The 25383-nt window shown below is 49.0% G+C and overlaps 1 protein-coding gene and 1 long non-coding RNA gene across 2 annotated transcripts in view; one reads left to right on the forward strand and one right to left on the reverse strand.

The window, feature by feature from the left end:
- Positions 1 to 681: 681 nt before the first annotated feature.
- Positions 682 to 2924, reverse strand: LOC144945538 (uncharacterized). Its single transcript, XR_013639684.1, has 3 exons — positions 2581 to 2924; positions 1846 to 1938; positions 682 to 1731 (listed from the first exon to the last, which is right to left on the reverse strand). It is a non-coding gene; the product is annotated as an uncharacterized LOC144945538 (long non-coding RNA).
- Positions 2925 to 5640: 2716 nt separating this feature from the next.
- The window catches only part of LOC144945664 (parapinopsin-like), a 62389-nt gene continuing 42646 nt past the window's right edge, over positions 5641 to 25383 (forward strand). Inside the window, exons 1-3 of the mRNA XM_078874231.1 lie at positions 5641 to 5778; positions 13724 to 13782; positions 14391 to 14743. Coding sequence (XP_078730357.1) covers positions 5641 to 5778; positions 13724 to 13782; positions 14391 to 14743 — 550 coding nt within the window. The remainder of the gene's footprint in view (positions 5779 to 13723; positions 13783 to 14390; positions 14744 to 25383) is intronic.

The following is a 25383-nucleotide window of genomic DNA, read 5'->3' on the forward strand; positions in this document are numbered from 1 at the left end:
GGAGTTGGCTTCAACAGCCACTACAGGGTCAGTCGCTTTACTTCTCAGTTCTAGCAGGGCTTCCCTCACCTTCTCTGACTGGTAGCGCAAAGCTTCAATACTTTTTATCCGGCTTTCCCAGCGTGTCTCACTCCAGGACTTGAGGGTGATGTCAACAAACTTCCGTAAGATGGCCCACCTTTGAGTGGACCCAGCGAACAAATTGTACAGCTTCTCCACATTTCCAAAAAAACAAGAAGCATCCGTTGATGCTTTAGCCGCATCTGAAACGGTCAGATTTAGTGTATGAGAACTGCAAGGCACATAAAAAGCTCTTGGATTCTTAACTAATAGCCTAGCCTGCACACCTTTGTTTTTTCCCTTCATATTAGCCCCATTGTCATAGGACTGCCCCCGACAATCCTGAAAAGGGATGTTCAATTCCTCAAGCCTGTTAAGGATTAGATTGGACAAACCCAGGCCAGTGGATTCTGGAGCTATCAGAAATCCTAAAAAGTGCTCTTTTATTTCTGGTGTTTTGCCCAGAGTGACTGTGCGCACCACAACAGACATTTGTTCATGGTGACTAACATCAGGTGTACAGTCTAAAATAATTGAATAATATTTGCAGTCCTTGATTTCTGCCACCATTACCTCAATTATTTTGTCACTGACACACTCTATCAGCATAATCAGCTCATTCTGGATAGTCTTACCCAGGTACGTGTTGTGCTGCATTCCACTATCAATTCGTCTGATGTGGTCTTTTAACACCGGGTCAAATTTTGCCATCAGTTCCACCTCTTTAAGGAAGTTCCCATTGTTGGCCTGATGCAAAGTATCGACAGACCCCCTGAGTGCAAGATTCCTCTCCGCCAAAGACTGAATGATACTAATCAAACGAATGAGAACATCTCTCCAACGATTTCTTTCTGCCTCCAAAAGGGCCATTTCTGTTGCATCAATAGTCTTCTGCTTAGAAAGACGGAGGGCAAAGTCTTTCCACTTCACCATATTACTGCAATGATCTTGACTATTCTCATGCTGTTTCAGCAAAGCACCTACATTTACCCAATCACGCTGTCCCTCTGTTGACAGTTTTGTGGACTTTCTTGTGAATAATTTGCAACAGAAGCAGTAAACCGCATCTTTTTGCTTTGAATAAATTAGCCAGCTTCGCTTGATTTTTTCCCCATTAACTAACTGTCTGTATGTGTAGTGGTAGTGAAAGCTTCGTCCATCTGATTTCTTGGGGAAGGTAAAGGTGTCACTTATTGGCACTGGCCCTCTTCTTACCAGATCAGTCCTTTCTGAGTCTGACAGGAATGCTGACCATTCAACTGGGTCAATTGGAGGAGCTGTTGATCTATCTTGATAGCTGGAGCTTGTTGAGGGAGTAGATGGGAAATCTATTGCAGTGGGTGGAGATGTAGAAGGACCTGTAGGGACATTAGATAAAAATAAAAAATAGAATTATAAAATAACATAACACAGAATATTTTATAGTAAAGCCAACACAAAACAAAAACTTTTAGATTAACTGACCTGTCATGCTGGCTGAGGTTGAAACCGATGTATCAGTGAATGTAAGTGCTTGTAACTGCTCCTCGCTTTCAGTCGCTTGTAACTGCTCCTCGCTTTCAGTCGCTTGTAACTGCTCCTCGCTTTCAGTCGCTTGTAACTGCTCCTCGCTTTCAGTCGCTTGTAACTGCTCCTCGCTTTCAGTCGCTTGTAACTCTGCAGTGGATGAACCTGCAATGATAAAATAAACAAACAAACAAATAAATACATAAATAAATAAAAAGCTAAATGTGTCATGTCATATTAACAGGCTATGTAACCATTTGCCATCAAGAAAAACCTCACCTGCTGTATCATCAGCTGTGGAGGCTCTGACACTCGATATGTCAGTAGGGGCAGGTAAAATTGGTTGTGCTCCAAAGTACTTCAACAGTGTTCCTGGAAAAAAAAAATAGCATTGCATAAATGCATAGTTGATCGAGCAGAATGAGTTTATTTTTCCATCATTACTAAGCAATTCCACACCACACCTAACAATTCATATTCTATTGGCAAATGAGGCATAATTGCAGTATGGTGAAAAATTAACATGGTGATCTACTGCAGCCTATAAATATGAGGATAGCACTGCTACATCAGTTGCCACCATATTAATAAAATTGAAGTCTATTTTCATTACAGAAGTCTCCCCACCTAACATGGCTTTGGTATATTTTCTCATAAAGATCAATACCATCGCTTGCCAAAGATCTTAAAGCAGAGACCGCACGTGCTTTGCCTATGAAGCTGGAATATTCACTTCAACACAAACAGCAATGCTAGCTAAGCTTGTCATCGCTGTTTTCTCCAACTTAAACCGATATCTATCAACGTGAAATACACACCTACTACCTAGATAAATGTATATTAATAACATTTCACTGTTGTGGCGGGGATTTAGCTCTGGTGCGTTATATTACCACTTTTATGGCTTATAAAAATATCATGAGTCATGACTAGCTAGCTGCTTCCTCAAGTGACGTGAGCACAATTTGTGCTGCTGCTGCACAAAACATACTGTAAATAATAATGCAAACATACCTTTATCTCGCTCTTTTTTCTCCTCCTCGGTCCTTTTCTTTTTTCTTTTTTCGGCACCAGAGGGATACGTCCTTTTTTGTGACATGGCTTAGGCGTATTTATTATCGTGACGTACAATTGCGCGCACCTGCCCGCGCCCGCGCCCGCGCCCACGCGAATTGTCAATGAGCCGTGACATCCGTGAGCCGTGACAAAGCAGCAGTTGTCGACAGAATTTTCTTGTCTTGAATCATTTATTCATTCATTCATTAATTCATTTATATCACTTGTTTAAGTTATTTAATTGTAAAAAAAAAAAACGATTCGGGGGCCCCCTGGTGGCCAGGGGGCCCCAAGCAGCCGCTTAGTTCGCTTATGCCTCGGGCCGGCCCTGTACGTTAACAAAACGCCAAATAGTTATTTCTTCAGCCCACCGGTATTTTGAAGAGTGAATCCATAATATTTGCAATTTGATTTCGATTTAAAGCTTTCGTGACTGCAGGGATTAATCTTCTTGGTTCTTTCGGTAAAGTCACGTAGAAGGGAAATAATAAAATAATAAAAATAAAACATAATAAAATACAATTCTCACGACGTTTCGGCCACAACGCAAGCAGCCGTCATCAGGTGAAGAACAGGTCTCTATAGTCTAAGGTATAGGGTGGTGTATAGTAATGCAGTATATAAGTTAATGTTGGGTTTGTCTATGGCAGTATATAGTACGGGGCATATCCGTGTGATGCAAGGAAAAAGTTTAGCTGGAGGCATATTATACTTTTTACGACGTAGAATTGTAATGTATGACTTACTGTTAGTAGCTCAGCTTATTGGAGAGTATATTGAGTATATTGATGATATTGATGTAGTTTATATTTTAGTTTTTTACGTGGTGGTTTGGCTGCTGCAGCTCCTTACTATTAAAATTCCTTCCTTTTATTACTGCTAATCCTACTTCCTCCCTTTATTACTGCTAATCCTACATAATACACGAGCATAATATGACTTTGAGACCCCCCCCCACCTCCTACACATTCCACAAGTAGTGACTAATCCCATATCTGCATTTTCCATAAATATGCTAAATTCCTCTGTTGATATGCAAATTCCTTTGTCAAAGCGCCCTCCTCCTCTAACCCTGCTTAAATATACGCTGCCAAGCTTAGTGGTGTTCATTCAGACGCTGTCTTTCCGACAGACCTGTTCTTCACCTGAGGACGACTGCTTGCGTTGTGGCCGAAACGTCGTGAGAATTGTATTTTGTTGTTTTATTTTTATTATTTTATTATTTCCATTTTACGTGACTTTACCAAAAGAACCAAGAAGATTTACAATTTGAGTACGACGTTTTGCTGGTAATTACATCCAGCATTTTCGGGCGATTTGCCAGAATAGTGAAGCCATCCACCTGCTTCCGGTCTTAAATAGTGCAGGATGGCGTCATCAGTGAACCCAATAAGGTGCAGAGATCAGAGGTAGAGGAGGGGGAATAGTAAAGTACCAAAAAAAAGATTAGTTTTAACGAAGTAAAAGTCTTAAGAGAACTTCAATTAAATAAAGATATTCAAATTATGGCAGCTGATAAAAGTTGCACTACTGTAGTGATCTCACAAGCAGATTATGATAATACAATGAAAGATTTACTAGAGGAAAGTACCTCCGCGCTTACATTACAAGCACATTTCTTACATTGACATGCTAATCTCTCACAATACAATGGCCGCCGCCACAGCTTCGTTTGTCAAGATTTACCCGATCTGCAATTTACATGCAAATTTCATCTCTAGCCCCTCCCACTGACCCTTGGGCTACACCATCCCAAACCTTTATAACTCCCTGCCTTAGCAGCGCTCCCACCATATATTCTCAGCAGCTCTCCCGCAATATTTCTCACCAGATGATGATTGCTTGTGTTGCGATCGAAACGTCGTGATATTGTTATTATTATTATTTTGTATTTGATCTATCTACGTTGCTTTTCCGAAAGAACCAAAGAATATGAAAATACCTCTATTAAAATTTTACGAGATCCAATTAATACTTTAAAACGTAAGAATACTGCAATATCTTCTTGGTTCTTTCGGTAAAGTCACGTAGAAGGGAAGTAATAAAATAATAAAAATAAAACATAAAAATAGTGAGAATTATTTTATTTTATTATGTTTTATTTTTATTATTTTATTACTTCCCTTCTACGTGACTTTACCGAAAGAACCAAGAAGATGAATCCCTGCAGTCACGAAAGCTTTAAATCGAAAAAAAAAAGATACTGCAATAATTACAAATGTATGAATCCCTAAGACTGAGCAATATCAAATTAAGCCACGGGCCTCAAAACCACCTACATTGTATGGGCTACCAAAGATTAATAAAATCGGTATCCCATTACGACCCATAGTAAGTACAATAGGCTCTGCCACACATAAATTAACAAAATATGTGTAGGGGTGTTAGAGAGAGAGGCCGTTATGCATGGCAGCTTATGGCAAACAAACACAGTGGGCGGGGCTACGTGAGTGCACGGGGAGGTGCTCTCTACGACGTCCGCGCCAGGCACCCCGGGGGGGCCCCACCCCCGCCAGGCACCCCGGGGGGGCCCCACCCCTCAGCGGGGGGTTGGGTATAAAAGGGGATGTATCGGAGGGCTCGGGGTTCTTGTGAAGCTAACCAGTGAAGACTGAAGACGTCTTAGCTAGAGCCCTGGACTCCCCTGGTTCGCCGTCCTTATCAGGGCCGAACAGGACCGAGCCAGCGGCGTGGTCCCGAGATCCAGAGCCGGTGCTCTTGTCAGCGCTGGTCTGGGACTCAGGGTACCGGGCCCGACTTACCAGTGTCGGGCCAGATAGCCTCCCCTAGCCCGTTAGAGGAGGACTAGGAGGCAGGCTAGGAAGTAGCTAGCGCGTGTATCCCCAGCTAGCCGGGTGAGGGGGCCGACACCCCATCTAGTGTTGTATGCCAGAACCGTGCTGTGTGAATAAAACCCGTGTGCCTCCAACTCCGGCGTCCAAGAGTCGTGAACTCTATTACATCTGGTGTCAGAAGTAAAGATCTACGAACATGGACACGCGCCGGACAGCTCGAGTCATGGTACCGGAGGGGGAGGACACCGTTGCAGTCGGGGAGCCCGGGACGGCTGAAGAAAACACGGAGCAGTCGGGGTCGGATGCGTCCACACCGCAGCAACAGGAGAATGGAGAGCCGTCGACAGAGGGGCTGAGGCAGGCGCACGCTAAGCTGGCGGAGCTGCTGTACGCCGCTGCCGGCATGCTGGACCAGATCACACAGCTGGGGGCTGCTGGACCGCCACGGGGCGACGGCAGCCGGCGACCACAGCGCCTTCCCGCCATTTCGACGGAGTACCACTTTGAAAATCCCGCCATCGCCGCAGCTGCTGTTGAGGGCGTGGCCGGGTTGTGCATCGAGTCCAACGGCGGGCATACAGTACCTGCCGCGTCATCACCAACGGACGGCACGTCACCACGGGTGCGACCGGCGATGCCATCGGTTGTTCGAGCCGCGGCACAGCCGGGTGGGGAGACGGAGCCGCGGCACAGCCGGGTGGGGGAGACGGAGCCGCGGCACAGCCGGGTGGGGGAGACGGAGTCGCGGCACAGCCGGGTGGGGGAGACGGGGGAGTGCGACCTTCCGCGGCAGCCGCTGCGTTACATCAGCGGCTACCTCCACTCAAAGAATTTGTGGGCGAGGAAGGCGACTGGGGCGGCTTCCAGCGGCGCTTCCTCGCTCACCAGGAAATGGCGCAGTGGACGGACGCCGAGGCTCTCCGCGCGCTGCCGGCACTTCTCGACAGCGACGCCCTTCCCACTCTAACATCGGCACCGAAGGAGAGGCGCTCCACGCTGCAGACGGCGATGCAGCTGCTGGCTGCGGTCTACGGTCCGCCGTCGGACTGTCGCCAACTCTTTTACGATCGCCAGCGGGGGGCAAAGGAGTCGCCCCTGGCGTACCGCACAAGCCTCCTGGCACTGGCGAAGGCGGCCTTTCCACGGATATACATCGAAGGTGTCGACGCCATGGTCACGGAAAAGATACTCCTGCTGGCGGACGACTTGGATATCGTCATCGTCGCACAAGACGACGCGGAGATGTGCTCCCTCCAAGTGGCACGACTCCTCCACGCAAACCTGCTCGCGCAACAACGGAAGGCCAGCAAGGCGGCGAGCGGGCGTGCCGTGGCTGCAGCCATCCTCCCGGCGGAAGAGATTTGCGCCATCGACCATCAACGGCAGCAGGGAGCAGGAGTACGGGCGGACCGGGGCGGTTCGGGCCATCTCGACCATCCATCGTCTTCGCCAGCGCTCCCGCGCTGTTACAACTGCGGCATCCGGGGCCATGTCGCCTTGGGGTGCCGCTCTCGTCGGCAGCAGGGGACGACACCTCGACGGGACGCCGGCCCTCTTCCCAAGCTCCGTCATCATAACCCGGCGAGTCGCGGCACCCCTCATGTTTGGCCCACGCACACGCCCGTCACACACTCAAACACCGCAGCGAATGGGGGGTCGATATCGCGCACCATCGCACCAACACGCACCACTCTGGGTACTCATATCGAACCCAGCCAGTGGTCCGTGTTGGCCCATCGTATTGTAGCCGCATCATCGGGGTCGTCTGCCGTTGTGGGGCACATCGACGGGGTTCAGGTGCGCATCCTGGTCGATACGGGAGCATCGGCGACCATTATTTCGGAATTGATTTACAATATTCTTCCTGTCCAGAGCCGTCCTTTGATGCCCGTTAACGTGCCATTCTATGCTGCTAATGGGGGCTCACTTGGCATCATTGGACAAATTCGAGCCAAAATTTGTATCGGGGATATTAAATTGTCTGGGCCGATTTTTGTTTCCTCCTCGCTGGCGGTTCCGTGCCTGCTGGGGACGGACTTCCTGGCCAAAATGCCGATGAGGATATTAATCGACCAGGGATGCATTGAGCTCCCATTGGGCCGACGCATGGCGTTTCTGCCATCCCCCGTTACGAGTCGGACGGCGTTCGCGACGGTGCCGGCGTTCGTAGATAGAACGGTGCGCGTTCCTCCGGGGGCACAAATGTTGATTCCTTTGAAACTTCGGCGGCCCTTCGCTAAGGGCATTGGGGCCCAGGGGGTTCTGCTGGGGCCGTCTAGGGCCGGGGTTAGTGGACCTCATTTACTTCCGGCCCAGACCATAGTAAGAGGGGACGGAGACGCTTTCATCGCGGTCCTCAATGTGGGCTCGCAGACGGTGGTGGTCCCACAGGGGACCGTGCTTGCTCACGCAACGCCGATGCCCTGTGAGGAACCCGTCGCGAATCACGTGAGCGCTGTCCCTGCGCCGCGACCACATTCGGACAGCGATGAAGGGTGGCTCGAGGCGCTTTGTGCGGGATCGACGGACCTGTCAAATTAAGAGCGTCAACAGCTTAAAACACTACTGCGGGAATTTTCCGACGTTTTCAGTCGGGACAAATACGATTTGGGCTGCACTCATCTGCTGCGTCACCATATTGATAGGGTGACAGCGCGCCAATACGCCAGAATCCTTTTCGGTTAAGTCCCGCCGAAAAGGACCATGTCAAATCGGCTGTTGATGACATGTTAGCCGCCGACATCATTTCTCCTTCCACCAGCCCTTGGGGAGCGCCGATCGTCCTAGTTAAGAAACAGGACGGCTCGTTGCGGTTTTGCGTTGATTTTCGGCGCCTTAACAAAATTTCGGTGGCCGACGCATACCCGCTCCCACGAATGGACGGATCGCTTGACGCCTTGGCGGGAGCGCTATTCTTCTCCACATTGGATTTACTTTCGGGATTCTGGCAGCTTCCTCTGGACGATGATTCAAAGCCTTAAACTGCTTTCCGTACACCGCACGGCCTGTTCCAATTCAACCGGTTGCCGATGGGACTCCACTCAGCGCCGGCAACTTTCCAGCGTTTGATGGAATTAGTTTTGGCTGGATTGCAATGGGACTCGTGCTTGATTTATTTGGATGACGTTATCGTCTTTAGTAAAACATTTGACGAACATCTCCAGAGGTTGCGGGCGGTTTTCCAAAAGATGCGGGCTGCTAATTTGAAATTCAAACCCCAAAAATGTCATCTGTTACGCGAATCGGTGCATTATTTGGGACACATCGTGGGACGCTCAGGTATTGCTACCGATCCCGCCAAAACGCAGTGCGTCAGCTCCTGGCCGACTCCCACCTCGGTGGGAGAGGTCAGGAGTTTCATTGGCTTCGCGTCCTATTACCGACGGTTTGTCGCGGATTTTGCGACGATTGCGAAACCCCTACACGCTTTAACGTCAAAAGGGGTTCGGTTCCACTGGGGACAGGAGGAGGAGGCTGCTTTCCGCTCCCTTCGGGATGCTCTGGTGAAAGCTCCTCCCTTGGTTTACCCCGATTTTTCTAAGCCCTTTTTGCTTGACACCGATGCGAGCAACACGGGTATTGGGGGCGTGCTTTCCCAGGTGGTTGACGGCGTGGAACAGGTGGTCGCGTACGGTAGTCGGGTGTTGTCTCCTGCGGAGCAAAGATATTGTGTCACCCGTCGGGAACTGTTGGCAATTGTCTATTTCATCGAACAGTATCGCCCATATCTGTACGGTCGGCATTTCACCGTCCGCACAGATCATGCGGCACTACAGTACGCCCTGCGAGTTCAACAACCATCGGGACAATTGTCTCGATGGTTGGAGATTCTCCAGGACTTTGATTTTGAAACCACCTACCGTAAGGGCGTAAGCCACACCAATGCGGACGCTCTGTCGCGCATGCCAACCACCTCCGAATGTGCATGCCTCCTGGGGTCTGGACGTTGCAGGCCTCCGGGGGACATATCGGTTCCGGTCTTGGCGGCCGCCGACGACGACGAAACATTGATTACTAATTCGATCGCACAACAGGGAAAAGATTCCCTGTTGGGGTTGCCCGTCACTGAATGGGGGCGCCTCCAGATGGAGGATACCTCCCTCCTCGGGTGGCGTCGTCGCGTCGGGGGTGCTGCGCGGGGGAGGGGTGATGCCGATGCATGGGAGATGGTGCAAGGTCTGCTGATGCATTGGGACGGGAAATCCCATCGACACCGGCTGGTGGTCCCTTCTGGGTTGCGGGGCAAGGTGGTGTGGGCCGCTCACGAGCGCCTCCTACACCTGGGGACCCAAAAGACCCTCGCCTTGCTCCAACTTGATTTTTTTTGGCCAGGCATGACGAGGGATGTCGGGGATTTATTGGGGTCATGCCCTCGGTGCGCGCAACGAAAACCGCCGGCAAGGGAGTCTAACCCACCCTTGCAATCAATCAAAGTGTCCAGAATAAATGAGGTTGTCGCGCTGGATATTTTGGGCCCATTCCCCGCCACCCCCAGGGGCAATAGATATTTGTTGACTGGTGTGGAGTATTTTACGCACTGGCCTATGGCCTGGCCCCTTGCCAATCAGTCGGCAGCAGCCATCGTGGAGGCCTTTGTTCAGGGATATGTCCTGGACAAAGGTGCTCCGGAGCGGCTGCTGACCAACCAGGGCAGAAATTTTTCCGGCAAACTACTCCAACAAGTCTGTGAGCTCCTGGGCACGAATAAAATTCGTACCTCCCCGTATCACCCGCAAACTGACGCGATGGTCGAGCGTCTGCATCGCACCATCACGTCAATGTTGTCACAGCAGGTTTCGGACTCACAGACCGATTGGGACCTGCAAATTCAAGGGGTCTTGGTGGCATACCGAATGGCCCCCCATGCAGCTACGGGATTTTCCCCCTTCTACCTCATGTACGGCCGCGAACCTGACCCGCCTGTTCGTGCCCAGCTGCAGATCCCCGCGCCGCAGAGTAAAACTAAATTGGCTGACCATGTAAAATTTAATCTGGCCAAATTAACTGAGGCACGGGATGCTGCCATGCAAAACTCTGACCGCCGTCAGAAAGCGAATGAGCGGCTCAGACTGGGTCGGGCGCACATGCTGCAGTGGAAGCCGGGGGACATGGCATGGCTGCACTGTCCCCAGGTGCCACTTGCTACCTCCTCTAAGCTGGTGCGGCCGTGGCGGGGCCCTGTGGAGGTGGTCAAGGTTTTGCGACCGCAGTGCGTGCGCATCAAATGGGGGAAGCGGCGGTGGTTTGTGCACTCCTCTAGATTAAAACCCTTCGTTGCGGTACACATCCCCACTTCACACACGCGTGGCCAAACATGTGGGGGGTCGACCGACTCACTGGGTCCGTCTCCGTCGCTCTCACCTAACGCCTTGCCGGCTGTGCCACCTCCAGGTTCATCAGGAGTGACGGGCTCACGCCCGATCACCCCTCCTGGGGATGCCAAGGGTCACGCGGCGTCGGATGAGGACTCACTCCGAGACGGACAGTTGCCACCTGACGGTCCGCCACCCGGGGTTACCCCGTGTGAGGGGCCCGCTGCAAGGACGCGCGCTAAAATGCGCAGACTGTTGTGAGGCCGGAAGATGTGTACATAGGTTGTGTTCATTGTGTGTTGTGTAGGTGGTGTGTTCCCGGCTCATTGGATGTACATATGTTGGGTTCGCTATGTGTTGTGTGTGTGGTGGGTTCCCTGCAAATTGTATATAGGCTGTTTTTACGGAATTCGTATTTATTTGGGGGGGGTGCGTCGGGTTGTTTTCTCTTCTCGCTGTTGCGTTCTTGTTGTGTTCTTGTTGTTGTTCTTGTTATTGTTGAAAAATAGTGAGGCACACGCGCGGTCAGGGGGTAAATGCGCTTTTATTGTCATTTTTTTTGTATGTTGGCAGCCGGGACGGCTGCAAGCTATGCGGGGGGGGGGGGGGGGTGATGTAGGGGTGTTAGAGAGAGAGCCCGTTATGCATGGCAGCTTATGGCAAACAAACACAGTGGGCGGGGCTACGTGAGTGCACGGGGAGGTGCTCTCTACGACGTCCGCGCCAGGGACCCCGGGGGGGCCCCACCCCTCAGCGGGGGGTTGGGTATAAAAGGGGATGTATCGGAGGGCTCGGGGTTCTTGTGAAGCTAACCAGTGAAGACTGAAGACGTCTTAGCTAGAGCCCTGGACTCCCCTGGTTCGCCGTCCTTATCAGGGCCGAACAGGACCGAGCCAGCGGCTTGGTCCCGAGATCCAGAGCCGGTGCTCTTGTCAGCGCTGGTCTGGGACTCAGGGTACCGGGCCCGACTTACCAGTGTCGGGCCAGATAGCCTCCCCTAGCCCGTTAGAGGAGGACTAGGAGGCAGGCTAGCAAGTAGCTAGCGCGTGTATCCCCAGCTAGCCGGGTGAGGGGGCCGACACCCCCTCTAGTGTTGTATGCCAGAACCGTGCTGTGTGAATAAAACCCGTGTGCCTCCAACTCCGGCGTCCAAGAGTCGTGAACTCTATTACATATGTATCTAAACAAATAAAGCCCTACATTGGAAGGACATCTTCATTAATAAGAAATTACGAACATCTAGTGAATGTGATTAAAGATATTCAACTTAACCCTAATGATATTCTGGTGAGTTTTTATGTAATTTCTCTATTCACTAAGGTTCCAGTTCACGAGTCACTTAAATTATTCGATACACTAGTAAAAAAGACATGGTTTACCAGAAGATATTCCAAAACTAGCTGACCATTGTCTAAATAACACTTATTTCTTATGAAGAGGCGAGTTTTTTAAACAAAAGGAAGAAGCATCAATGGGCTCTCCTTTATGTCTAAAATGTGTTGTTTATTTCTATTTAGATATGTTTGCTAACTTTTTCTTTTATTTATATGTGTATTTAAATGTCACTGTCATGAACCAAAAAATAGGATTATATCATAGGTTAAAAGCAAAATAAAATTAATAGGGGAAATGGCGACGTGAGGAACGCATCCCTCCCTCATTCCATTGATTATTAAGAGAAAAAATCGCTTCAGATTTACGTTTCAATATTCGTCACAGATTTCAGGAATGTATCACTGACGTGAGTAGCGATACGTAGAGGACCATAGCGCTTGGGCAAAGTGTTGGCGCCGGCTATTGCTTTCCCGTCTTTCTGCTCGTCTGTGGTTCTTCCAGAGCGAGGGAGCGAGTGGTGGGTTGTTTTTATGCAGTGATTGGTGACCATGGATGAGATCAACGCCTCTTAAAGACACGAAAAGCCGGTTTAATCATAACGGGTGCATGCGAGTCCATGGGTGTCTGTGTCATTCTATGGGTGTCTGGTGAAGTCTGTGGGGTCTCAGTGTAGGTATACGGGGTCTTAGTATAAGTCTATGGGGTCTCAATGTAAGTCTATGGGGTCTCAGCGTGAGCCAAAGTAATGCTTGGGTCCGCCTGTCTTGACACGCACACGTCTGGCAAGTTAATGCTCATCCCATCACCCTTCACCCCCGGCACTCGACGTGAATTAGTGAGACGGATCGCGGTAGATATCTATTTAATTAATTGTTATATGAGTGCTCGCGTTCAGAAAGGCGGGGAGGGGTTAGGGGGGTTCGGTCACCCCCCACCCTCCACACAAAGCGCATGAAGTTAAAAGGCCGCGTGGTTGTTCCGCGGATGTAGATGTGAAGGAAGCCGTTGCGACTGCTGCTTGCTGCAGTTGCGGTCGCTGTCTCTCGTTTATAGATATTTCCCGGGAGAGGGGGCAAAACAATAGAAACAAGCTACATTTATTTATGTATCTATTCGGAAAGAGACATTCGTAAATAAGCTGACCTAAATCACTCGTCGCACCAACTCCACCCCCTGGGAACAACAGAAGATCCGGTAAGTGAACGTCGCATGCGCGCATATCACCGATATAATTAATGTGCAGCGTTCATGGGGATGCAATTAGCACGGATGACACTCCATTAAATAAAAGCATAGCTGTCAACCCATACGGTTTACCCGTATTCTTGTACATGGAAATTGAGTTTTCAGGTCCATACGGCGTACAGCCGTTTCAATACGGGCAAAAAACTTCGTGTTTATTTGTGTTTCTCCCTTGTAGTGGGACTTTGCAGGATGAACGTTCAGATTTATAAGGGGCACGGGGTGATGAATACGGTCTGAATTGGTCTGTAATGAGGTAAGCATTGATAAGGGGTTGCCAGGTATGTGAACGTATCGTTATTGTTATTATTAACTCGGCTCGTACGTGACACTCGTAGGCGACGTTTCGGTCACTGGCCCCTATTTGAACACATACGTGAGGTCACACCTCGCGGTCATCTGTCACGCGGGCTCCAGGTGGCTCTCGTCACCACGAGGCGCGTGGCATTCGCGTTCACTGTGAATAGCATCGAGTGGTACACGTGTGTGTAGAGTGTACACATGTGTGTGTATAGTGGTACACGTGTGTGTAGAGTGTACACGTGTACCACTATGTCTTTGTGTACTTATAGCGTTGTGTGGTATGTGATGCGGGGGAAGGGAGTGGTGGCGCAGTGGTTAGCACACTGCTATCAAACCGGCGACCCGACTTTGATTCCCGCTCACGTGCGCCATCAGTGACGATTGTCTGAACCGATACTGGGCCTCCCCTAGATCAACTCAGCCTCAAATGAGCTCGAACACAAAGCAGTGTTAAACAGCAAACTCCCGTTGCAGCGCGAGTCGGCTCGGGCAGAGATCCTCTGTTGAGACCGATCACAGCACAATCACTAAATCAAGTTACAGAGACATTCAACAGACATGGGATGGTTACCTTTTGGACTAATGATAACGTGCGTGAATGTTTATTTACGCACGGGCTTTGGTGAGTGAGTGTGCACGTGTTAACCGGAGTACTCACACCGCCTCCCCCCCACCCCCAACTGAACTCCCCTTTCTTTGTCCCTATTGCGCCCATCGCCACGCGTCGTCCCACACATCATCCCCGCAGTCCCACACGCGCGCGCGCACGCACACGCGGCAGGATGGACGCAAACAACAGCGGCATCGTCATCAGCAGCGGTGGCAACAGGAGCGGGGGCGTGTTATTGGAGCCGGCCAGCGCGACCCCATCCAGGGCCGTCTTTGTCTCCCTGTCGGTGATTATGGGAGTGACGACGTTCGCCTCGCTGCTGCTCAACGGCCTCGTGGTGGTGGCCAGCGTGAGGCACAAGGAGCTGAGGCAGCCCCTCAACTCGGCGCTGCTCAGCCTCGCCGCGGCCGACCTCGGGATGGCGCTGGCCGGGGGGCTGCCCAACACCATCACCAACGCCGTGGGTGGCCTCGTGATGGGACGCGGCGGCTGCGTGACAGAGGGTTTCCTCATGTCGCTCTTTGGTGAGTTGAGGTCGTGGAGGTGGTGGTGATTGGGTTATGGTGGTGGTGGTGGTGATGATGGGGTGATGGTGGTGGCGATGATTATGGGGTGGTGGTGGTGGTCGTGGTGGTGGTGATGATGTGGTCATAATGGTGGTGGTGGCGATGATGATGATGTGATGGTGGTGGTGGTAGCGATGGGGTCATGGTGGTGGTGATGATGGGGTCATGGTGGTGGCGACGATGATGATGAGGTGATGGTGGCGGTGATGATGGTGTGATGGTGCTGGTGATGGTGATAATGACGATGATGGGTCATAGTAGTGTGGTGATGTGCCATTGGTGGTGGTAATGGTTTGAAGGGGGTTGCGTAGTGGTGCCATTAATTATATTGCAGTTGATGGCGTAGGTAGTGGTGACGTTGTTGATGATGCAGATGATGATTAGGATGATGATGACAATCAGGACTGCGTGATGATGATGGCGATCACGATGATGATGCAGACAGAGATGATGTTCGGCAATAGCGGATGCTGTGTGGCTCGTGTCTGGATTCCCTACTGAATTCCTGGGCTCTGCGTTCCCAGCGCTTGGAGCTTCGTAATCCGTAGCGGCACCAGCTGCGCGGTGCAGCTCATCCATCCCACCGTTCCTCGCCATCGTAGTCACGCAGCAGCACCAGTGCGACTACGATGCCGCTTCTGCTGATGACGATAATGATGAGAGATACATCAGAATGGTTTAACACTTGGTAGTAGTAGGCTTTCGCGGCTAATATTAATCATAATAGAGTGTTTTGGGTGAGATCGCTTACATATAAATAAGTGTATAAAACCCGCCACCACCCGACAGCTAATTAGAAATTAGTTTGGCATGTAAACAAAACATGCCAATAATTACGTAAACAAAACATGGCAATTATATGTCACGTTTTGTTTACATGACAAACCTTACCAAATTGGCGGGTTTAACGACACATTGATATTTACGCGATCTCGCCCAAAAACCTCTTATGGATTATCAAAATACATTGCAATGGAGAAGCAGTGGGGCAATGCTTAGCTTAGTGCGCTGTTCTATGTGATACACAATAATTAAATAATGGGAGGTATTTTTGATCCGACATTTCGCTGGTGATTACATCCAGCATTATCAACTTTTACATCCAGCATCAGCAGCCCTTGTGAAACACTTGATGATGCTGGTTACAATCAGCAACTGGAATCTCCCCACTCTCCCTTTCTTCCCTCTGCACTCTGTTTCGTTTTTCGTGTTTCGCGGGGTCGCCCTAGGGCGACCCCCCCCCCCCCCGGCACGGAGCAGGGACGCACACAACGCGAAGTGGCTCAGAGACACAAAATGTTCAATCGACAAAGATCCCCCGTGTAGTCTTCACAGACTGGAGGGGGCAAGTGCGTTTAGCGAGCAGCCATGCCTATGAAGGCCGGAACGGCAAACGAGTCGCGGTTTGGCCAGCTCAACGCCCGGCCGCCTTTGTCTTCCTCGTGTCAATATTTCGCACATTGCACTAGGTCACTCATTTTTTTTAAGGATGTGTCGACCTAGGGGAGTCCCCGGACACCGGTTTAGATGTATCTGTCACCAATGTTTATGGCCGCGATTGAATCAAACTCGGGTGGCTGCTTTTAGGGGCGCGGCGCGCTCACCGCTGCGCCACCGCTCCCCCCACTCTCACACACGGTAGGGATACGCGGGTAGAAAAACAACGATTACCGGCCCTTCGTGTGCATTGTGAAAAAACCGCCAGAGGTTCCTGCAGAGCTGCACTGCGGTTCCCCTTCGTCTGACGTAGGTGATTACCACAATATATGTGAACAAATTACAATCGTCGAAAATATAATGAAGGGGGGGGGGGTGAGCACAGTGGCGAGATATTAACTACCTCGCCTGGTATACAGCAGGTCGTGGGTTCGATCCCGACCCTGACGCCTGATGTATATTTAGAGTTTACGTATCTCTTCGAGTCCTCCGGTTTTCCCTCCACATTCAGAGCATGTTTCTGCTACTATAAATGCCCACGTGAGCTATCAATTGTAATAGCCAGTTCGCTTCTGAAAAATAATTGCGTAGCTCAGTGGGCCTTGCCTTATAACATAAAAATTCGCTTACAGTTGTTTTAGTTGGTTGTGGAGCGAGGGTTTACAGAAGGCAGCGCCACGTGTCTCGCTTGCACTCTCCGTGAGCGCGTGGCTTGCATCTCACGGTGTTCCAGACTCTATATATAGTGACGGTGGGGGAGTGGTGGTGTAGCGCTTAGCGCGCCACGTTACTAACTCAGGAACCCCCGCGAGTTCAATTCCCACTCACGGTCAACATCGGTGTCGAATATCTGAACCGATTCGGGGCCTCTTCAAGGTCGACTCAGCCTTCATGTGAATACCTGGTGCAGTATGCAAACATTAGCCCTTTGGGAGACAAAGGCGGTCGGGCGTGGTGCTGGCCATCCACCCTCTCGTGTACACTGTCGGTCTTCATAGGTGCTCACTAACAGTCCTTGCCCCAACAGTCTGTTTAAGACTATACGGAGGATTTTTGTCTTTCGTGATGGTGATGGTGGTGATGATGGTGACGACGACGGTGATGATTATGGTGATGATGATTTTGGTGATCATGATTGTGATAATGATGGTGGTGGTGATAATGATATTTATGATTATTTGGTTCTTTCGGTTAAGTCACGTCTAAAGATAAAATAATAAATTAAATTAAATAATAGAATACGACGTTTCGATTGCAACACAAGCAATCATCATCAGGTATAATGAAATAGCGACATAATATCTAACCAGAAAACTATAGACAGACATATTAGCAGACAGATATCACAAGATACATACATAGCGAGAGCAACACAGGTGACAGAGAGGGGTGATCGTCTCTGTGGGGTGGCCTTAAATAGACAGAGGGGGGGCGGAAGCAGAGAGAGGGAGGGGGGTTAGAAAAAATTAGCATATCAATGAGTGGTCCAAAAGAAAACGTGGTGCTGCGAGTACGATGGCACAGCAAGCAAGCCTGAAAATCAGGAGAAAGACACACTAAAATTAAATAACCTAGTAAAATATCGAAATGTAATGTAATACAACACAGAGGGTCGGTCAACACACAATTAACGCATAGCCTGGTTGATTACGTATTTCAAAGATTGCTAAGTTAGAATTTAAGTGTGAACATTCTAAAGAGGACACAGGCAGAGAAAACAAGTCGCCAGAGAGAGAGAAAAAAGATAAGCTTAAAACTTCCCCGTAGAAGTGGTTCAATCTTAATTTTAGAACTTTCGTGACTGCAGGAATTATTATTTGGTTCTTTCGGTTAAGTCACGTCTAAAGATAAAATAATAAATTAAATTAAATAATAGAATACGACGTTTCGATTGCAACACAAGCAATCATCATCAGGTATAATGAAATAGCGACATAATCTCTAACCAGAAAACTATAGACAGACATATTAGCAGACAGATATCACAAGATACATACATAGCGAGAGCAACACAGGTGACAGAGAGGGGTGATCGTCTCTGTGGGGTGGCCTTAAATAGACAGAGGGGGGGCGGAAGCAGAGAGAGGGAGGGGGGTTAGAAAAAATTAGCATATCAATGAGTGGTCCAAAAGAAAACGTGGTGCTGCGAGTACGATGGCACAGCAAGCAAGCCTGAAAATCAGGAGAAAGACACACTAAAATTAAATAACCTAGTAAAATATCGAAATGTAATGTAATACAACACAGAGGGTCGGTCAACACACAATTAACGCATAGCCTGGTTGATTACGTATTTCAAAGATTGCTAAGTTAGAATTTAAGTGTGAACATTCTAAAGAGGACACAGGCAGAGAAAACAAGTCGCCAGAGAGAGAGAAAAAAGATAAGCTTAAAACTTCCCCGTAGAAGTGGTTCAATCTTAATTTTAGAACTTTCGTGACTGCAGGAATTATTATTTGGTTCTTTCGGTTAAGTCACGTCTAAAGATAAAATAATAAATTAAATTAAATAATAGAATACGACGTTTCGATTGCAACACAAGCAATCATCATCATGTCTATTTAAGGCCACCCCACAGAGACGATCACCCCTCTCTGTCACCTGTGTTGCTCTCGCTATGTATGTATCTTGTGATATCTGTCTGCTAATATGTCTGTCTATAGTTTTCTGGTTAGATATTATGTCGCTATTTCATTATACCTGATGATGATTGCTTGTGTTGCAATCGAAACGTCGTATTCTATTATTTAATTTAATTTATTATTTTATCTTTAGACGTGACTTAACCGAAAGAACCAAATAATAATTCCTGCAGTCACGAAAGTTCTAAAATTAAGATTGAACCACTTCTACGGGGAAGTTTTAAGCTTATCTTTTTTCTCTCTCTCTGGCGACTTGTTTTCTCTGCCTGTGTCCTCTTTAGAATGTTCACACTTAAATTCTAACTTAGCAATCTTTGAAATACGTAATCAACCAGGCTATGCGTTAATTGTGTGTTGACCGACCCTCTGTGTTGTATTACATTACATTTCGATATTTTACTAGGTTATTTAATTTTAGTGTGTCTTTCTCCTGATTTTCAGGCTTGCTTGCTGTGCCATCGTACTCGCAGCACCACGTTTTCTTTTGGACCACTCATTGATATGCTAATTTTTTCTAACCCCCCTCCCTCTCTCTGCTTCCGCCCCCCCTCTGTCTATTTAAGGCCACCCCACAGAGACGATCACCCCTCTCTGTCACCTGTGTTGCTCTCGCTATGTATGTATCTTGTGATATCTGTCTGCTAATATGTCTGTCTATAGTTTTCTGGTTAGATATTATGTCGCTATTTCATTATACCTGATGATGATTGCTTGTGTTGCAATCGAAACGTCGTATTCTATTATTTAATTTAATTTATTATTTTATCTTTAGACGTGACTTAACCGAAAGAACCAAATAATAATTCCTGCAGTCACGAAAGTTCTAAAATTAAGATTGATATTTATGATGCCAGTTATGATGATTGTGATGATGGTGGTGATAATGATGAAGGTAACATTGGTGACCATAATCATCATGGTGATGATGGTGGGGATGGGGGCGGTGGTGATGATGGTGGTGATTATTGTGATGATGATTGTGGTGATGATGATGATGATCGTGGTGGTGATGATGGTGGTGATGGTGATGTTGTTGCGATTAGCGTGCTGTTCTACGAACCCGACGACCCCAAATCGATTCCCGCTCACGGCCAACACCAGTGTCGACTATCTGAACCGGTCTTGGGCCTCTCCTAGGTCGACTCAGCTTCAAATGAGTACCGAATGCGGTGTTTAAACATCGCTTGAGGGAGACAAAGGCAGCCGGGGGTGGTGTTGGCCACACACCCCGCCGTGTGCGTTATAGACCTTCATAGGTGCTCCTTGCTAACAGCATTTGCTTCGACGGTCTGTTAAGGCTATACGGGGGATTTTTATTTAATGGTGGTGCTGATGATGATGGTAACGATGGTGGTGATGATGTTTGTAGTTGGGATGATGAAGATGATGACGGTTTTGATGGTGATGAGTGATAATGTTCATGATGGTCGTGACCTGTATAAGTCGTCATTTCGAGATTAGATTTGCAAAGAGTTACCACCCCGTCTCTCTTCCGAGCAAACAGCAACATCCAACTCTCAGATGAAGACGAGGCTGAATATAAATAAATAATCATGCCGTCCCGTGTGGAAATGGATCGATGATTTCAGTTGGCGTGCAAAGTGCCCGGTTGGATTATTTACCTGACAGCATCGCGATGAGAGGTTGCCGCTGTGGTTGAGGCGGCGGCTTAGGGATGCAGGCCTTCATCCAACAGTGGATTGACCATGGTCGACGACGAATATCTGTAAGATGTGACCTCATTCTGGCAAAACCGTCCGATGTCCCAAGCCCGAATCTGCTCACGAGACACACTGAATCTCGACAGCGGTCGGAGAGTTTTTTTGCTCGCGCCGAACCAGTAACGGGCTCCCAGAAGGCCGTGCAGCTGATGGGATGCGTCAAAAATATGTGTATGTTTTGTGCGGAGGGGTGGATCCCTGAACGAGGTGAATTGTCTGTTGCAGAGCGCTCCTCCGTAGAACTTCTTTCTTCAGGTGTCTGTTCATCCGTGTACATGAATCTGTGTCTGTGTGTGTGTATGTATGTGTCTCTATGCGGTATATACAGTTCTAGCTTTACTACCCGGCTTCGCCCGGGACTTGGATTCCCACGCCCGGCCGCCTTTGTCTCCCCAGTGGCGATGTTCACACACCACAGCAGTTACTCGTTTGAGGCTGAGTCGACCTAGGGGAGGCCCAGGAGCAGTTGAAATAATCGTCACCGGTGGTGGCCGTGAGCGGGAATCGAACTCAGGTCGCCAGGTTCGTAGCGCAGCGCGCTAACCACTACACGACAATGCGTTACGCTTCCACACGCGCGGGTCACATGACAGATTTGACGTCACAGCTCACTTGCCGTGCAAAAAATAAATGCATTATTGAGCTCCCCCCCCCCCCCCCCAAAAAAAAAAAGACACAAGTGTATTTTAATATTTTTTGCATGGTGTACAGTCTGGAAAGTACCCACGTGGCAAATTTCAAGTTTGTTGCTTGTCAGGAAGTACGCTAAACATTTTGAACAGACACACATAATCACAACTTTGCCTTTCATATATATGGAGATATGTGTCTGTAAGTGCTAGTTTGTATGTGTGTCGGTAGTGCAGTGATTAGCGCGCTGCGCTACGGAACCCGGCCATCCGAGTTAGATTCCCGCTCCCGGCCAACACCAGTGACGATTATCTGAACTGGTCCTGGGCCTCCCCTAGGTTGACTCAGCCTTCAATGAGTAACTGGTGTGGTGTGTAAAACATCGCCACTGGGGAGACGGAGGCAGTGTGGTGTTGGCCATCCACCCAGGCCTACTTCATAGGTGCTACTCGCTAATAGCACTTGCCCCAACAGTCTGTTAAGGCTATGCGGGGAATTTTTTTCTTTGTATGTTCTAGTTTATATGTGTATGTATGTGTCGGTATGTGCTAGTGTGTGTACTGTATATGTGTGCAAATGTATGCGAGTGGTGAGCGGTGGCACAGCGGTTAGCGCCGCGCTGTGCTTCGAACCCGGCGACCAGAGTTCCATTATCACTCACTGCTACCAACCCCAGTCACGAATTTCTAAACCAGTCCTGGACCATCCCCTAGGTCGACTCAGCCTCAAATATGTTGCTGTCTATAGTAAATATGGCCACTGAGGAGAGAGACAAAGGCGGCTGGGCATGCGTCGGTCTCGCCACACCACCCCCTCGTGCACCGTGTCCGGCCTTCACAGGTGCTGCTCGTGAACGGTACTTGCCCCAACAGTCTGGTGGGACTACCCGGGGGCCCTTTGTCTCTGTACGTACGCTCCAAATGCGTAAATGGTGTCACCATCTGCTGCTCCCTGTGACTCGACTCTGCGTCACGTGACGCATCGACCACCCGATCGTTCCCCGCGATCGGCGCGACTCGATCCGCGAACGCGCAACTTCGTCTCCCCCCCCCTCTCGGTCGTCTCTCGCGCTCTCCTCTCGGCGCTTTCCTCTTCGCGCTCTCGCTCACACGGGACGCTCACTCGGGACGCTCACTCAATACGCGCGTGCACTTAATGCGCGACTTACGCAAACCACTGCACCACTGCTCACAGCCATCGTGTAGACATAGAGCCCCCGTGTAGCCTACCAGAGGCTGTTGGGGCAAGTGCCTATTAGTGAGCACCCGTGTATGTATGTTATATGTATGTTGTATCTAAGTTGAACTTATTTCGCATAGTACGTAGCCAACCGTGCCAATCGGAGGTACCGTGCAAACCTATGAAGGTCAGCACGGCACACGAGGGTGTGGCGTGGCTACATACCGCCATTCCCGGCCGCCTTTGTATTCCCAGTGCTGATGTCTACACAGGTGCACACACACAAAGCAAAATATTCCAGCCTTAAGCAGACTGTTGTTCACCTAGCCTGGCACAAGCGCCGTGGTGAGGTCACGGTCGCTCAGTCGAGTGGATGGCGGCTGTCTCTTGCGTCGCGATCTTTTTCAGCTGATTGAAGCCAGTGCCGTGAGTCAAGAGATCTCTCAATAATTAATACCGGCCCCGCACGCAATGAATGGTGCTTGGAGCAATGTGCAGGTGCGTGTGTGCGCGTGTGCGCGTGTGTGTGCGTGTCTCAACAGTCTATTGCAGGATATACGGGATATTTGTCTTTGTGTGCGCGTGTGTACAGGGAGTGTGGCGGTTAGGGTGCTGCGCTACAAACCCAGTGACCCGAATTCGATTTCCGCTCACTGCCAACACCAGTGACAATTACCTGAACCAGCCTCAAATGGGAACCTGGTGCGATTTGTCAAATTATCGTTACTGGGGGGACAAAGGCGGTCGGGGGTGGTGCTGGCCACCCACCCCTCATGTGCCCTGTCGGCCTGTTACTCGCTAACAGTACTTGCCCCAAAAGTCTACTGAGGCTCTGCAGATATTTTTTTTGTATTCGTGTATCTGTGCATGTGTGTGTATAGTTGTGTGTGACTATTCGTGTTCTCCATCTGCCACAGCAGAGGTGTAGGGAATTTGAAAGGGTCCTGCATATCTGCTTTATTGACCTGGTCAAGGTCTATGATTCTAGATTTGAAGCTTTCGTGACTGCAAGGATTCATACTCTTAGTTCTTTCGGTAAAGTCACGTAGGTAAAAAATGAAATAAAAATAAAACAATAAAAAACAAAAAAATCACGACGTTTCGGAGGCAACACAAGTCTCCGTCATCAGGTGGGACCGTCACAGCCAGATTTGCTGCATCAAGTGAGGCAAGGATTCAAGATGTAAGCCCTTAAATGCAAGTTGAGGGGGGAGGAGAGGGTGGGGGGCTTATCAGAGTGTGGTAGCCAATGAATGAAAACGTATCGGGAGGGAGGGGGGCGGAGCTAAAAGAAGGCACGAAGTGCTACGTAGAATGTATCGGGAGGGGGGAGGGGGCGGGGCCAAAAGAATGCACGAAGTGGTACGCAAGAGCCGGCGACGTGGACGTGGTTGTGTGCAAGTAACTATTGTTGCACATGCTAACGTATTGGACGGGGAGGGGGAGGGGGGCTAAAATAGGGTATGGGGTGCAAGTGTACATGGACATGTGTATGTACAAGCACTTGTTGATACACATGATAGAAAATAACGAAAATGCCCATGTTTATACCAGTGTTGGCTGACAATAAAGAGAGTACTGTTAAACACTGGGAATGCTAACACTCGGTAAAGTAAAGTAAAATAGTGCCTGTCAGGTAAGATGGTCCAAAAATGTGTAATTAAGTCTTTTTTGCATGGTTGATAACATCTTTCCAATGATTACTAAGTTTGTACCGGATTCCCACCACCACCCATCTCAAAAGAATTCTCTCATCAAAACGCTATACCATAGAGCTCATGGCATTTCTGACCAACACGTACATCGGGCCCTCAGGATGAACGGATACTCTGAACGCACCATCCGCCAAGCTGTTTCTCCCACCATACAGAAACAGCCACTAGAAACTCCGATCAAAACTGTCACGTTACCATACATAGCAGGCGTGACCAAAAAGATCTCCAAAATTCTAAACAAACATAAGATTTAAGTCTGATTCAGTACAGTACATAAAATCCGTGATCTAATTCCATCTGTGAAGGATATCATCCTTGACTTGCAATACCCTGGAGTCTATAAACTGAGTTGCAGCTGTGGTGACTGTTACATTGGGGAAACGAAATGTCATGTCTCTGATCGTGTCCACGAGCACAAGTCAGATTTGAAACACGGCAAAATTGAGTCTTCCGCCGTTGCCGATCATTGCTACAACGCGATGGGCTCTCATGAGATTGTTTTCTCTGAGATTAAGGTGCTCTGCAAACCCTCTGGCTACCATCAAAGGTTTGTACACGAAGCCATTCAGATATACAAACACAGACATAATTTCAACCGTGATGATGGGTACAAACTTAGTAATCATTGGAAAGATGTTATCAACCATGCAAAAAAGACTTAATTACACATTGACAGGCACTATTTTACTTTACTTTACCGAGTGTTAATATCCCCAGTGTTTAACAGTACTCTCTTTATTGTCAGCCAACACTGGTATAAACATGGGCATTTTCGTTCTTTTCTATCATGTGTATCAACAGGTGCTTGTACATACACATGTCCACGTACACTTGCACCCCATACCCTCTTTTAGCCCCCCCTCCCCCTCCCCGTCCAATACGTTAGCATGTGCAACAATAGTTACTTGCACACAACCACGTCCACGTCGCCGGCTCTTGCGTACCACTTCTTGCATTCTTTTGGCCCCGCCCCCTCCCCCCTCCCGATACGTTCTACGTAGCACTTCGTGCCTTCTTTTAGCTCCGCCCTCCTCCCTCCCGATACGTTTCCATTCATTGGCTACCACACTCTGATAAGCCCCCCCCCTCTCCTCCCCCCTCAACTTGCATTTAAGGGCTTACATCTTGAATCCTTGCCTCACTTGATGCAGCAAATCTGGCTGTGACGGTCCCACCTGATGACGGAGACTTGTGTTGCCTCCGAAACGTCGTGATTGTTTTGTTTTTCATTGTTTTATTTTTATTTATTTTATTTTCATTTTTTACCTACGTGA

The sequence above is a fragment of the Lampetra fluviatilis genome, chromosome 38 (genome assembly GCF_964198595.1).
Source record: "Lampetra fluviatilis chromosome 38, kcLamFluv1.1, whole genome shotgun sequence".
NCBI classification, from domain to species: Eukaryota; Metazoa; Chordata; class Hyperoartia; order Petromyzontiformes; family Petromyzontidae; genus Lampetra; species Lampetra fluviatilis.